At 40.2% G+C, this 16,010-nt stretch overlaps 1 protein-coding gene across 2 annotated transcripts in view; it reads right to left on the bottom strand.

The window, feature by feature from the left end:
* dnah7 (dynein, axonemal, heavy chain 7) overlaps nucleotides 1-16,010 on the bottom strand; it is a 74,188-nt gene that overhangs the window by 45,942 nt on the left and 12,236 nt on the right. For both annotated transcript variants that reach the window (XM_030429259.1, XM_030429260.1), the window contains exons 20-31: nucleotides 10,152-10,345; nucleotides 7,659-7,857; nucleotides 7,319-7,459; nucleotides 5,938-6,150; nucleotides 5,746-5,855; nucleotides 5,198-5,366; nucleotides 4,521-4,623; nucleotides 3,698-3,825; nucleotides 3,273-3,485; nucleotides 2,832-2,930; nucleotides 2,250-2,498; nucleotides 1,011-1,160 (exon numbers count right to left, since the gene is read on the bottom strand). In XM_030429259.1, the coding sequence (XP_030285119.1) occupies nucleotides 1,011-1,160; nucleotides 2,250-2,498; nucleotides 2,832-2,930; nucleotides 3,273-3,485; nucleotides 3,698-3,825; nucleotides 4,521-4,623; nucleotides 5,198-5,366; nucleotides 5,746-5,855; nucleotides 5,938-6,150; nucleotides 7,319-7,459; nucleotides 7,659-7,857; nucleotides 10,152-10,345 (1,968 nt within the window). The remainder of the gene's footprint in view (nucleotides 1-1,010; nucleotides 1,161-2,249; nucleotides 2,499-2,831; nucleotides 2,931-3,272; nucleotides 3,486-3,697; nucleotides 3,826-4,520; nucleotides 4,624-5,197; nucleotides 5,367-5,745; nucleotides 5,856-5,937; nucleotides 6,151-7,318; nucleotides 7,460-7,658; nucleotides 7,858-10,151; nucleotides 10,346-16,010) is intronic.

Genomic DNA, 16,010 nt, shown 5'->3' with positions numbered 1-16,010 from the left:
TATGGAGAAATTTCTCAGAGGATCCCAATAGTAAGTCACCTTCCTAGCTCGGCTCCTCAGCCGTGTCCTCCAGGAGGTGTGGTATCTCCATGAGGATAAATGATGTGGATTACTCACCTTCCATCATGACTGAGGGAGCCTCTCCGATAAACACCAAGAAAGTTTTCAGCTTTAAGTTCCACCATAACAAACCCAGAGGACTGGGTATATGTACCAATTCAACACAAAGCACTGTCTAATTCTGACTGACTGACAGGACACAATTCAAATGTAGTTCCAGTGAACCACGCTTCTAAACTGTCTGCAAGGCATGTAAAATTACACAAAAAAAAAAAAAACATACATTTGCTTTGTGTTTGTTTACTAGGTAAATCATTTTCAAAAGAAAGACATTCATTAAATGTGTCTGCAAGTATCAAGAGTATGAGACAAAATATAAAAACTAGAGCTTGTTTTGATACATAACATAACAGACACATAACATGACATCCAATATAGATGCTTCAATAAAACCTAAAGATGATTTTAAAATACGGTCTGGTCTTGGTTTTTGTATTTCTGAATGAGACACCATTTTCTTTTCTTCCATTGGAGATAATTAATCAACTTTACCACAGTCTCCGCAACAGGATTCATAAAGAAAAAAACATTGGTCCACATGAATATACACAGTATTAAGCAGATCAAAAGCAGTGGGAGTCAACATGTGATGTTAGGGCTCCCACAGTTCCTATGCTCAATTGGCTCTATACAGTAGTTTGTGCAGCATGACATATTTTATAAATATGTAAATCTTACCACATATATCAACATGGGTGAATAATGTGCAATTATGTTGGACTTCAGGTGCTTTGTATCACAGAGAAGAACAGATGGTGTGTGACTAACCCTGCACATCTGTATCGTTCAATCAACTCGGTCCTCACAAGTTATACAATAGTGTGTTTTTCCTTGTGTTTGATCCTCAAAGAGTTTAAACCAATACAGTCTACTCTGAGCAGCCATCTTACCTGAGAAGCAGCAAAGGATCTGTAGCTGACTGCGAGGATGCCGTCAGACCACTCGTGAGAGACGGGGTCAAACTGCCCATACAGCTCGCCCATGGTGATGGATTTAGGATTGATTACTGTGATCTGTACCTGGTTCTCATCCATCAAACCCTGGTGCAAAAACAGACATAAAGAAGACACACAGATATAATTAACTCAAGAATGGGATGCACACAAAATAGATACACACACATATAGTGTATAAATTTAAAAAAAATTAAAAAAACTGCAGAAATGAGCATGACGAGCCACTAATTTGACCAACTTGTCTATGGCATGACTGAATCGCTTGAAGATTAGCGTCCGTATGACAGGACTTCTGCTAATGGAGGGAAAAGAAGCAAAAACTGCAACAAACAGCTTTTCAGACAAGGTGTCGCTTTGAGTTAAAAACAATGAGTAAAGTGAGCTGCTGAAGAAAAAAAACAACAACAGAAAAGGAGAGAAAGGGGAGGGAGGGTTGGACATGATCAGTGGATGTGCAGCAACAAGGATGACGATGATAAATGTGGCATTCCCAGGCGTTCCATCAGCAGGCCTTCATCTGTCTCCTTGGTGGGATGCCTCTCAGCCCTCTCAGCCATGTAAATACAACAAGCCAGTTCTGCTCTTCACCGTGAGATCGATAACTACTAAACAAAGACTACAGCCCTGACAAATTGGATGGATGTGTTTACTTGAGACAAACATGTAGCTCAGATAAGCCTTGGATATTGAGTGTAATGCATATTTTTACTTGACATGAAGGTTTCTATCATTTTTTTTTATTTTACTGACTGAGCAAGTTCTTATCCCAAGGACTCAGGAAACCCCAACAAAATTTGTAATAAAATACAATTAAAAAATGCTTGGTTAACCATCTGAAAACGGCGATTCCTGACAAATTGACCAAGTCAATACCTGACAAGAACATTATATATAAGCTGGACGTCAAGGACAACACAACGAAGAAAACAAAGTAGTGTAGAACAGCTATTGATCAAGAATAAGTACCATGCATGGAATCATGAAATGGAGTATGCTGACATACAGTTCGACGTCCCATTTTTCTCCACTTTTGTTGCGATTAATTTACATCGCCAAACTACAAAATTTTGCCAAATACCACAGTTTGTATACCACGATTTAATGTCTTAATTGTTATTGTCAACAGATGAAGAACACAGTGGCCACTTTCCTCTACAGCACAGGGTATCATACCTTTTCACAGACGTCGTGAAGGGCTGCTGCTAGCACACGATAGGCACTGGTCTTCCCTCCAAAGGGCTCACCCACCAGCATGAAACCATGCCTCACTATCATCATCTCAAAGATCTGCAAGATTTTCTCAATAAAGAAATCGGTGACTTGCAGGTTCATACGCCGGCAGTTTTCCTTGATGGCCTCCAGCAGGACGCGGTAGTCTCGTTTTGGAAGCTGGACCCCCGGGAAGAGGTCAGAGGTGATACCCTGAGATGGAAAAGTAAAGTAGATGGGAGACAGCAAAGGAGACGATTGAGTTGAATGAGAGAACATAAATACTTTAACACAGTTTTAAACACAACCTTACTCCCATGCATACACAGGTTCACCTTGAGATAGGTCAACAAATTATTTTTCACATTTTCAGAAACCGGTGCACACACACACACATAATCCAGTGAACCTTTGTGACTCAAACAGACTTAAATTGTCCTTGAGCGTCATGGTTCCAAATGAAGTGACTGGAATTAACATGGGCAGACATCACTTGATGTGTATCGCTCCATTAATCAAGACAGGAGGAGCTCAACTCTGTCGCACCTCAAACAGCTTTAGATCATGGGCCAGGAACTTGGGTAGATTGACGTCGATAATGGATCTCAGCAACAGGGTGTCTTCATTCTCCTCTGGAAACGCGAGCTGCGGTTCAACACACCCGAAGAGGAGAACACGAGATGAGAAAATACAAGTAAAAAAGCCACATAACAGAAATGTAATAAGAAGTGGTTGAATTGCAGAGCTAAATGATGACAAATGTTACTGTAAAGTCACTGCAAAGATGTAGTTAGTGTCTTAATGACACCCCTGTATTCCAAGAGTGGATTTTAAAATAAAAAAAGGAAACAGACTTAGTGTCCGTGCTCAGTCAATATCAAACACACTGAAAGAAATAATATGTAAAGTATATATCAGGTCAAATTTTTCGGTAAATCAACCAAAGATTCCGTCCTATCACATCATAATGAATCAGTATTGAGATACCTTGAGGTTTCCAGCAGCAGTCAACACAGACTTGACAGCCCTCATCCCATAGTCGTAGTGATGCTGTGAGGAAAGCTGCTCAGAACAGAGTCGATAAGTGGCTACAATTTTCACAGACAGGGGCCGCGCAGTCACAAAGCCGCACGAGTAGAGCACAATCTCTGCGATCATTGCATAGTCCGGTACCATCATAGCCACAGTCCTGAACAGAGCCTGGTGCAGGAGACAGTTTTTAGTTCCAAAACATTTAAAATTTTTACGTTGAAAACCACAACTTACATCAGTAATATTTGGAGGCTATGTTTTGAGCTACCTTTAATGCAAGAAACATTGAATACTGTGATTCAAACTCCTCGGAATCATGTTAATGTGGTTCATTGTTTGGACATTTAGATAGAAATGAATGGCTGAGAAACTGAGTTTACCTTGAGGTTGTCTGGTAGCTCAGAGCGACCAGCGTACCCAGGATTCATAGTAATGAACACAGCACAGGAGGGGTTAAGTTTTAGCTCTGTCCCTTCAAACATCAGCATCTCAGCGTGGGCAGCAATCCCTGAACACACAGATGCAGTTAGATACAGTGTTTTTTTTTACTTGTACTTTGGTCACTTTTTTGTAATGAGCACACTGAGGATTACATACATAGATACTCTGTAGTTGCCACAACTGTACACCATCAATAGGTGACAAATCCAGATGACAGGCTTGGCTTTTAAATTTGTCACAAACTGCTGCTTAGGTCAGAAAATTAATTCAATTATGCCCAAAATCCAAAATTTGCTTGCGATGGCTTTGTAACCTTTACATCACACTTCACACAACACATTTTTGATTCAAATAAAAACTCCAGGTCTTGAACTAACTGTGAAAAATATTTTTAATGCAGCAGCATTTAAGTAACAGAAACCTATTAGCATTTTCCAGCTTTAGTTTTGAGCAAAGAAACATCTGTATTCCCTTTGGCACTTGCATCTTATGGTGCAAGTCATTCAACGCCTGTAGCACAGGACACACTGCTGTGCTGCGTTGAACAAAGCTATGCTTGAAGTTCGGCTGGCCAGCCTTCACAAATTGCCTCGGCTCTGTGTTGCATCTCTTTGTAGTCATAAACCTGCTTTTTTTTTTTTTTTTTACTAGTGAGAATACGCCAAAATTGTTTCTGGTATACTGGCCGCTTATGCAAAGATCAAAGGAGAAAAAAAAGCCGGAAAGTCAAAAATAATATAGAAAAAAAATAACAGCACAAACCTCGCTGTATAGTGAGAATCTGTTGAGCCACCACAGACAGCACCTCCAAGTCAATGCGGTTAAACTCATCAAAGCAGGCCCAAGCTCCGCATGACAAAAGGCCCTGGTAACACGTACACAGACACACACAAAAACAACTGTTTGAGCGGTAAGTGGGAGGACATTTCAGTAAGGTGTAGGCAAAATCAGTGTCAACAAAAACATTTCTTGACACTAAATAGTTGTGGCGTACATTTCATATACTACATTTATTGCGTATATACTGTATTTATATCACATTTGATGCATAATGGTCGGCAAACACACCTTTACTACGGTATTACCATGTATTTGTAAGTATACATTGTTATGTTTTGTATACAGTGACATTAAAACATTGGTGTGCAGTTCTGTGACAGGGGGAAATCAGCATGGGACTCCTTGAAGTGCTGATAGTGAGACTGCTGGTATATTCCATGGTGGAAGTATCTGTTCTGGCACACTTCCATCTGAAGAGTGAATATCTGCTTAGTAAACTATTTCTTCTACATGCTTGGTTTCTCTGCTGTGTAGGAAACAGTGTGTATCAGCTTTTGCTGATGTGTTCAGTCACAGCTGTGTGTGAGAGATAAAATTTGCAGAGCAAGTAGTAGGAAAATTCAAGTAAATCTGACTTATGGTGAAAGAGTTTTACCCACTTTAAAGAACTTGCCCAGAGCAATGTAGTCCAGTCCATCAGAGCAGTTGAAGACTACACACTGCTTGGCCACAGCTTTGGCCAAGTCTTTGGTTGTCTCCGTTTTTCCTGTGCCAGCTGGGCCCTCAGGGGCCCCTCCCAAATGTAGGTGGAGGGCACCAAACAAAGTGCTGAAAAAGGAGGAATGGACAAGAGAAGGCTCATGAATACCTTATGGCCTGTCAGTGAGTCATGTGATGAAGTGTCTCCTCACTTTGCTATGTACATATATTTTTATCTGTCAAAGTAGACATCTGTCAACTCTAGCTCGCTGTCGAAAAACTTAATAAGATGTTGAAGTGACTGCAGGCTTCACTGCAGGGAAGCAATATTGTGGAATCTGGTTGAGCTGTTGAGTGCTAAACCTTTCAGACTCACTGGAACCTTATATTTTCATATACTGCAATGAGGTTGGATTTTACACTGACTGATCAAGCAGTGATTGCTTTGAGGTAGCTACAAGCATCCTGACAAATACATTTGTTGAGTGGTCTTGTGTAGTATCTTTACCGGTAGCAGCGGTCAGTGAGTGGGGTAATGACCAGACGTGGAGTGTTGCCCAGGTATTCATAACCATAAGGTAAACCCGCATTGATCATCTTGGTCTGGAGGGTGTTTTCCTGCACAAGTGTTATGCAGAGTTCAGAAGTCAAGCAGTCAGTTGAAATGAATCCCCAAACAACCCATTCCTCTATTACATACCACCCAGTAGTAGCGCAGTTGGCTAAGCCACTCAAAGTCATTCTCATCACTGATCTTCTTTTGCACCAGTGTGGCGAGCACGTCCCTGGCATGGACGTCCAGCACAACAAGGGCTCCGAGGGTCACCCGGTTCTGCTTGGAGAGCTTGCCTCGTACGAGTGCCACGATGTCGTCAATCTGTTTGTTGTTCTGCTCCAGGTAGGCATCTAACGCCTGAGGGAGATACACATGATTAAAGAGAAGATAGAGCATGCTGGAGTTTATCAAGACAGGGAGAATGCTATCAAGACCCCATCTATGAAGGTCACAAGTTTGATGCCTGCAAACGACTATTACGTCGATCACTGTCAAGCTGTCCAAGAGATAAACACCATACTTTTCCATCTTTTATCAGAGCTATTGCTGACTGGGCACGATCTTCACCTTATGAGGGAAATGTAACAAATTGTGTTTGGAGGCTATTTCAAAAATACAATATATATGACCTGTGATTCAAAGAGGTTTGGAAACCACAACTGGTTACGGCAGCATAAAAAAAGTTGTGTCAGTTTATGAGATATAGGTGCTCTTCATTTGACGTGACAGACTGAAAACAGTCTGTAATCCAGATCAGACCAGCGAGTCCCGTACCCACTCTGTGTTTAAAGTTGGACTGTTTCGAATTTGATAACAGCTTGTAGAAAGTGCCAACTGGGTAAGTCATTACTGTAAGTAGCATACTGATTGAACGGTAATCTGTTTGTCATGGAGTTTATCCAAAAGTGATCAGACGTTCTTGACCTCATCTTGACAATCTTTGAAATCTTTCAGGCGGCCTCACGCGTTGTGTCTGACATGACATACTTCACATCATGCGTTGCCATGGTTACAGCTTTGATACAGACAACATGGAACTTCAGAGCATACTGTTTGATGATGTGTTTCAGAAAAGCACGCTGGCTTGCTTGCTTGCTTGCTTGCTTTTCAACAGAATGTTTGTTGGTATGTGGGTTGGTCTGTCGGTCAAAAACTATTTAGTCTGTTGCACGGTAAACAGTGCTAACCATGATTTGCATGACTTGAAACAAAATCTTACAATAGTGCAAACAGCAGACGTGCTATCCAAATGGTTAAAAGAGTCTCCAGCAGTAAGTGTGTTAAACAAAATACTGAGTTTTCTGGGTTTTCGAAGATACTCATTTATTTTCAAGAAAAACGCATGTCTATGGTTTGTATGTATGTGTAGCAATACTGTATATCAGAGGCACAACTGGGGCTAAACTGAAGTGAGCTTATGTATGGAAGAGCCCAGACAACAAAATAATGTGAAAATGGACCTTACCCAAACACGATTAAGAAAACACAATTTGCATGTAATCGTATACAGTAGGCAGTTGATCACCTTCTGTCCTGAAATGATGGCTTCATGAATGTCCTTCGTCCAGTAGACCTGTGAGACGCAGAGCACCGTCTGGCCTGGCCAAGCACGCACCCAGTCATTCCTCAACTCCTTGGGGTATGCCTCGATTGCCTCCCCAATTACCTACAATAGACCCAGCAGCAACAGAGGATTTAACTCCCACGTGTATCATGGAAGAGAATAATAAGCGTAGAGGGAAAGGCCTTGAATCTCAGAGCTCAGTTTTGGTGTCAAATGTTGAGTCGAGTGCGTCTAATCCTATTTGAACATGGGAGAATAAAGAAGCTTTAAAGATAACAATCATTAATAATCCACACATCACCTTATGCAGCGAGGCAATCATGCCATTTTCGAGTTCCAGAAGCCATTTCTCCACCTGACCCCTGGCTTTGGAGGTGGAAATGATATCCAGCAGCTGCACCACCTCGCCCTCGCTGCTTTTCATGTGGGTGATGTCCAGCACGTCGGTGAATACTACATTAGCAATGCCTTCAAAGCACTTCTTCAGATGCGGCTGGACCCTGGAGGAGAGTAACGGAAGATAACTGAATCACAAAGTATTTGTGAAGACTACAGTATATCTGATCTAACTGAATGACACTGAACTGATAACTGACACAATGTGGACATTTTACTAATTTATTGTACTCAATTAAACCTATGCATCTTAATTCACTGGTCACATCAAAACTATACTCACACTTAATGCACACAAGTATGTGATTGTGTACAGGCTGGGAGGTTTGTCAAAATGTGTCTGAGAGCAGAGCAGAACTGTGTATAAACAAATCCAGTTTAGACCATAGCGGGCGACTACTGATGCTGCTGTTGCAATTTTTCGGATGAAGATTTGTATTTAATTGAAACCATTGTAAAAATAAAATAAAACTGAATAGAAATAAAACAATAGTTTGAAAGATGCCACAATCACATTAAAATTCTACACATCTTCTACAGAGTTTTTAATGGGTATAGGTTACCCCTAGAGTGAGGGTAGTTTATTAGTCCAAATCTAAAATGAGTCTACATGCTGATTTCTGCAGATAATGATCCAAAAATTTGCATTTATGATATAAAAGAGTAATGATGCACCCAGTTTGAATGCCTGTCCCCCTCCTGTGAAATTATGTTTTGAAAATGAACAATGAAAACTCTTGGCAATGCACAAATAACATTAAAGACATGCTGACATTAAGCATGAGAAGAAGGACTTTGTCTCGAAGCTACAACTCATTTGAGTCCGTATTACTTTGGTAAACTACTATTTACAAGGTCTCAAGTTATTTCTATCAGTCTTACGGCTGCTTAAAGTCAGCCAGCTTGAGGAGGGAGGCAAGTGCAGAGCCACACCTTGTGGAGGAATAAACACTTTGAGTTTCAAATCAGATTCTGTCTGAGCTGGAGCTGTTTACTGACGGGAGGAGAGCTCGGAGATTACTTTTAAACTTTCCGGATTAAAAAGTGGCTTTATCTTCACTCCTGTTGATCGACCTGACTGCAGCAGCAACCCACCTAGCTGACCTCCGTTGTTGCTTATGTTCTATGCTGACTGAAGCAGGAGGGGAAATGTACTTTATTAGACAAATTACATTTCCGAGAAGAGGAGAGAAGGAGAGACAGAGTTAGAAGTCTGTGGTGAGTGCTGAATTCACCTGAATTCAAACACACAAATAGACACACATACGCCCTACATCGGGGCCATTGCATGCTATCTTATAGCTAATTTTAAGTCAGTAATCTGGCTGTTTGGGGCAAAGAATCACTTGCACAAGTAACCTGAATAAACGAAAAATGATCCTGCGGTCAAACTTGCTTTTCTGGTGGTGAGCACACCAACAACCTCCATTGCTGATGAAAATCTTTCTGACAAATGTTCACAGACAAGGCCATGTTTTTAACTACCTTGAGTAAAGAAATTTGACATTTGAGTGAAGAATTCATATATATTATATATGTAAGAAGATCATTTCTAAGGATCTGTAATATATCCGATATAATATATCTTCTTAACAAAAATATCCCTCCAACTGTCACCCCCCAGAAGTGGTCCTGAGTAATGTGACTGCAACGTAAGTGCAATGTCCTCTGAGGCCCTTCTTATGTTACTCACTCTTTTTAAATTTCACACAGTAAACAGTCTTTCCTAGTTTCTATACAGGTTCACATCTCTATGTTTCTGTTGCTACACTCACTGTGCACAAAAACATTCAGGGAAAACAGGAAATAGGAACAAGTATTCCGATGTGAAAACATTAAAACTTTTCTGTGCTTTGCCTCCTTATATCCTGTAATAAAAGCAAGCCCTTTGTCAGCGTTGCGTAACATTCAGCAACCAGTGTATAAAAAAAAATCAAACTAGCACTTTCCCGTCATTACACTGCCCTCCCCAGCCTACTGAAGAAATCCCTTCTTTACAAAGGAGCTCATGATTGTGTGCATCTGCACTGATGTGATGACAGCTCCCAGAAGTAAAAGAGAGAACAGAGGGATTGCAGAGCGGAAACGTAAAGAGAAATAGAAATGGCATGAAGCGAGCAAGAGTCTGGAACATCTTTTGTGTGGAATCACATTCATTATTAACCAAATGCTCTGGGTGAACTGAGACGAGGTTTGGTCATCAGTGAGGACTGGAGAACCACTTTGGAGGTTTGTAAAGGCATATTAGTGAGCTGAATAATGTTAGGTAATTTTTTTTTTTTTTTACATACACAGATATCCACCGATGCTATTAGTTGTCATCACAGATAATGGTTGATAAAACATTATATATATATGGCTTTGTGCACTATAATGCCTGCATGTTTAAGCTGTTTACCTCGTGGGGTCTTTGGTCTCAGAGAGGATTTCTAGCAGCTCTTCATTGGATAGGAAGAAGAACCGAGGGAAATAGAGACGCTTCTTCTCCAGGTAGGTATTGAGACCTTTGAGGATCATCTCCAGAAGCTCGTTGGACTTTTTTAGCCTCTCCAGCATCTTGTCGATGGCTATCACTGCCAACACGTGCTTGTCCTGACACAGATAGGAGGGAACAGTGTTTAAAGCAAATATTCACTTTGGTTAAGTACTTTCAATCTACTTTGAACAACATTAGCTATTTTATTATTAACATCAATTCCTAACACCATGTTGTTAGATGTTGATGAAGGTTCTCAGTCAACAACAACAACATTCCTGTTAGCTTTACTTTCCAGTCAAATTACACGACCAATTACAAAGCAGCCGACAGTTTCTTTCCCAATTACTAACTAACTTTAACTCCTTGGTATCAGGCACATTTTAAGTGTTGGTATGGTAGTGAACTTTATTAAGGAAACATATGACAAAAGGTTGCTGTGTTCACATTTTTCCAGCAGTGCAGTGTTGTCACTGCTGCCTTGCAGGTAACACTAAAACACTGCAATATCTTCCTTTAGCAACATCCATTTCTATGTTCCACAGTAAGGCCCACTTGTCACACAGCGGCCGTAAAAAAAAAAAAAAAAAAAATCTATGATGGGACGGTAATAGAGATTTCACCTGAGGCCTGTCTGGCACCTATGAAATATTTCAGCTCTGATAGCATCCCATCTGTACACTAATTCAATATCCTCTCGAACTGTCACCCCCAGGAAGTGCCTAAATAAAAACTCTATCTAATCTTCAAGGTTGGACAGTGAATGCCTGAACCTGCTCGTATGAAAATGTTGGCGATGCTGAAATGAAGCATAAAGTCTGATATCACCCTCTGAATGGAATGAAATAAAATGCAGGAAGGAGCAGAACACAGAGCCGGTGGGAACAAAAGTAAAAGGAAAAAAAACAGAGTAACATGATATCATGCTATCTCTGCCCTACTGCAAACAACTCTGGACAGAAATGGAAGGTAGAGAAGTTGAAAACAGGAAACTTTAGTGTTTTAAATCCTCATTAACCCAGTCTGCTATTTCACCCTGCAGGAGGTAACACCACTCTTCTAAAGGATGCGACACAGTTTTTTACCTTTTTGCAAATGGGTACACTTTAACCGTAACCAGCTGATATAGTTGAAGAGCTCACCTACAAAAGGACTGGGTGCTTTCTTCTTTGTCTGATGTGCTTAATTAACCTCAAGTCTGTTTTTGCTTTGTAACTCCATCCAAGAGCTTTCACATCTTCTAATGACATGCAAGGTGAAATGTTTACATGAAACCATCTACATACAAATAACATGGCAATAAAAGATATTAGATATGATATCACCAAATTACACCATAAACACTAGTAATACAAAAGCAATTGACGCAGCAGATATTCGGTGTTGGGCTGTGTGTGTAATACAAATAATTCTACATTAGCAGATGCTCTGGAAAAATCTACAATCAATACTGCTGGAAAAGCAGCAAAGAGGAGGATGTACATTAGTGCATTGCTTTCACTTGGCAACACTTCTGTTTTGTATCGGATGAGAGGTCACTGTCCATTAAAAAGAGGCCTAAGCCACTGAATGAAACTATTAATCTCGTTTGAAGTTCTCTTCAAAACCAGAACCACAAAGAGTTTCTCAAAAAAGATAATTATTTTTTGATCTCTCATGATTTCGTATTGATTTCTCAGGGCAACTCAAGTTGAGGCAGTGGCTGGTGATTCTTGTCAAAGGGGCTTTTTCTAATATGGGCTCATTGTGTGATACAAATAATAAACAGAAACTAAAACTATTTGGATAATACTAGTGCTGCAATAGTATGCAGGAGAAAATACAGTTACTGAGACTAAATAAAATGATAAAAAGCTTTGACTGCATTTCAGTGGATCATCCAATTATACAAGCCGAGGGTGTCTGATTGATGAACTGTGATCCTGGCTTTTCATAGATTTCATCAGACTTGTGATTTTGGCCCATTCTCTAAGAGTGAATGTAATAAGAGGGCTATTTTTATATTCAGTGTGCCAGCGGGAAGCTATTCATGAGCACGCTGAAGGGATAACAATGTTCTAATGCATGTATTATGTGTGATAATGTGGTTTTCATGCACAAAACAGATGGCTTCAATGGGCGACATGCACTTTCCTCAGAAGACATGAAGCAAGTCTGTAAACTGTGCACTGAAAACAAAATCTAAAGAAAGTGTTTTTCTTTGTTCTAATGTGACACACGCTACACACCCAGGACAAAGCAGAGTATTTTGTCTGCACGAGTGTTAGAGTACTTACAAGTGAGCTATTATTTTGCCTGTTTATAACAGTGCTGTTACTGTGTGAACCCATCAGTCTACTAGTAAACAATATGTCAGTCATCGTCCCTATGAGCTCAGATGGTCGATGTTGTTTCTCCCTTCCTCAGCTCATTAGAGGGGGCAGCGGTGTGGTATGCTGCGACGTTGAGAGGTAGCAGGTTCATAGAAATAAGTCCTTTAAATTCATTTGGCCCTGTTTTTATCTGCAATTGTGCATGCAATGGTAGATAAATGACACATTAAAGCAGGGAGCAAAAAGGGAAAAGTGGAGGAAAAGGGAGTTAAGACGTGGAAGCTGGAAGGCACTGGAAGATCAGTGGATCTTGAGCAGCTCCCAGTGGTTGATCTGATGGAAACAACCCCAATAAAGACCCTGATGTGAACTGAGGATAGGAGAGCTGCACTGTAGCCAGCCTTTCTTCCTCACACTGTTCTTTGGTGGTATGGAGGTGAGATGATTCCAATTTCATGCCCTGCTGACAGATGCTATGGACGAGATGAAGGGATGTGTTCTTTGTCAGATTGTGATGCAGTGTGAGCGAACAAAGAGGGGTGTTCATTCTGTAACTGCCCTACATGGCATGGTGAATTGGAATCATTAGATTTAAACACTGCAAGATATGCATGATTACAGAAGAAGGGCACAGTGAAAATCACAAATGTATTATCGATTGTGTTTCTTAACAGTGTTCAGATATCCTGGGGAGCAGCTACATTAGGGATATTCTCATTTAGGATCACCACTCGCGATATCTAATTTTAAAGGTTTTTTTTTTTTTTTACCCCCTGCAAATTCTATGAAGAGAATACTTCACAGTCATTACTGGTGGTCACAATTATGTCCATAATGGCAGCCATTCAGTAACTGCATTTACATGAATCTTAATATTCCACAAACAATTAGAGCAATAGCCCAATAAGTCCAAAAATACCACACGGAACTAGCTCATTTGAAAGAGACTGAACATTCATCTAGATAAGGCTGGTTAGGGTCAATCAGATCGAGAAGGGGGACGTAAACCAGAATAATATAAGGGAATAAAAAACCTTCACATGCTTACTTCAATCATTTCTCTCTGGTTGGAAGAAATATATTCTGTCTGTGCATGTTCACCTTACATAGGGGCTGACATTAGGTGACATTGCTTCGGGAACAAAAAGTCACGGTGCTACTGTGGCAACCTTGTTGTTTCTCTATTTTCTGTGTCCATAAGCTATAAGCAGACTGTAAGCTTCACAATTCTGATTAAATTATTTGGGGCATGTAAATCTTATCAGAACACTTTGTTTCCTGTCCATGTACACGGTTAAGTTGGAGTCTCTAATCAGATGGATTTCATGTTGAAGAAATATCGTCCATGTAACTCCAGCTAGTGTATTGGTTACAAAATGAGGAGCACAATCATCTGTAATTAAAGGACACTTCCAGTGAAAAAAATAATTTAAAAAAAGAAATCAGTTTTCTTGTTTCTGATAGTTTACATTTCTTACAAACAACATCAACATCATCTTGTAACCACAGTCCACTCTTTAGTCAGGTGCTATCCAGACTGCTGAGATACTATACGTTTCTATAGAGATGACATGCGCAATCCTTATGAAAGACAGGAAAGAAGAATGAGAGAAAGAAAGTTATGTTTATATGTAATATTACCTAAGTATATTGTGTTTGTTGCACTTTGCAGTGAGTTGAAGATCCTCTAAAAGGCTAACTGCAATTTAATAAACAAGCACACAAAGGAATGTAACCTTTGTGCCAGACTAACTGTGTACAGACGAGTGGGAGATTGAAATAATTTCTTTCAATATTGAAATTACAATAATACACACAATAATATTTTTTTCCGTTCCATCATCTCACTCTTAAGCAATATCAGTCTGTCTCCCTGCTCTACAAACACACACACACACACACACACACACACACACACACACACACACACACACACACACACACACGCTTTAATTAGCTGTGTTGGAAATGCAGTAATAGATCCTTGGAGATTCTACAAGGCAAAAGTAAAAGAAGAAATCCTCTCAAACCAGTCATAGTTGCTAGGGCAGCAACAAAGACCAGAAAACCTTATACACAGTGTTCTGAGACAGTTAGCAATAAAGCAGGTACCAGCCTATTCATTTGGAAAACACCCTGAAACTACATAATTACCTTACTAAGGAAGAAAATGGCAACACGAAATTAAATTGACACAGCGGGTAACGATGAGAAATCCTTCCTCACTGTCTGAGCTTATTAAGTTAACTAAGTGGCAGTGTGGAGGCTAAGCCAGTTTAACAAAACACAAATACACACAAACAGAAAAATGCTTGTGACAAAGCACACTTTTTTGCAATAATTAACCAAATAGATGCACATCAATATAAAAGTCTTCTTAGTGTGTTTGGTGTGTCTAACGATCACTCATCCATGTTTGACAGGGGACTTAAGTACCAGCCTTTAAATGTTGTCTGATATTTAGGTCTTATATGACTTTATTAAAGCTGCTACAAATAACTTTTTTTTGTTGTTGTTGATTCGGTCGGCCTTTGCTCACAAATGTGTGAGCAACACTGCCTCCAGTGATAAAGATCTTGTTCTGGCATGTGCAGCTTTTTTAAAAAGAGGTTAAAGAGATTTTTTAGCTATGTAAGATTAATAACTGGAATATGACGATGGTGTGTCGTACTAACAGGCTACAGAGCAGCTTCTTTCTTTCCTTCAATTAATCCTCAGCACTCCACCATAAACATCCAACCTGGAGAAGTCGGAACCCTGATGCAGGGACAGGCATCAAGAATAACTATGTAGAAATAACCAACTTGTTTTCCGATGGTCTTCTTTGCTCATGTAGGTCATAAAAAATCCTTCAAGGTCGACATTAGCCTTATGTATGAGAATGGTTTCCAAGCATACATACAGCAAAGTGATCACTTCACTGAAAAAAGCCTAAAAAAGAAATGCGCCCAAGTTTCCGAAAAAGCGTGAGCAAAATGCAAGTGTAAAAGATTCTATACCAACATTTGTGCCAACTTCCTCCATAACAGAATGTACACAACTCACAGTGGACTAGACAATACGCATGCGCATCTGTGTGTGTAGGCTCCCTGTCCCTTGGTGACCTCATTTTCTTTGTGGCTCAGTGTAGCCCTGCCTCTTCCAGACAAAATCCATAATTTCTATTTGATGGTGCAGTCAGGCTGGGCTTTCTGGAGGACACTGCCTGAAATTGATGTGTCTCATTTCAGGTCTACTGAGGACGCCAATTACCCTTTGGAAACTCTTTGAGGATGCTGGTGCAACACTGACTTTTTATCCTCGTTCTGTTGTTTCTGTCCAGTTCTCTATCCTTTTCCTGCTGATTCCCTCCTCAGTCTGCACTGTCTTGCTCTCCCTATCTCAGTCTAAAGATTCCTTTCTGCTTTTACTATATACTTGCGAGCCTCTGGCTCTCCTCTGTATTTAATTCTATGCTGTCACTCTCACA

This window comes from Sparus aurata, chromosome 9 (assembly GCF_900880675.1).
Source record: "Sparus aurata chromosome 9, fSpaAur1.1, whole genome shotgun sequence".
Classification (NCBI taxonomy): Eukaryota; Metazoa; Chordata; class Actinopteri; order Spariformes; family Sparidae; genus Sparus; species Sparus aurata.
This window is presented reverse-complemented; position numbering and strand designations above follow the sequence as displayed.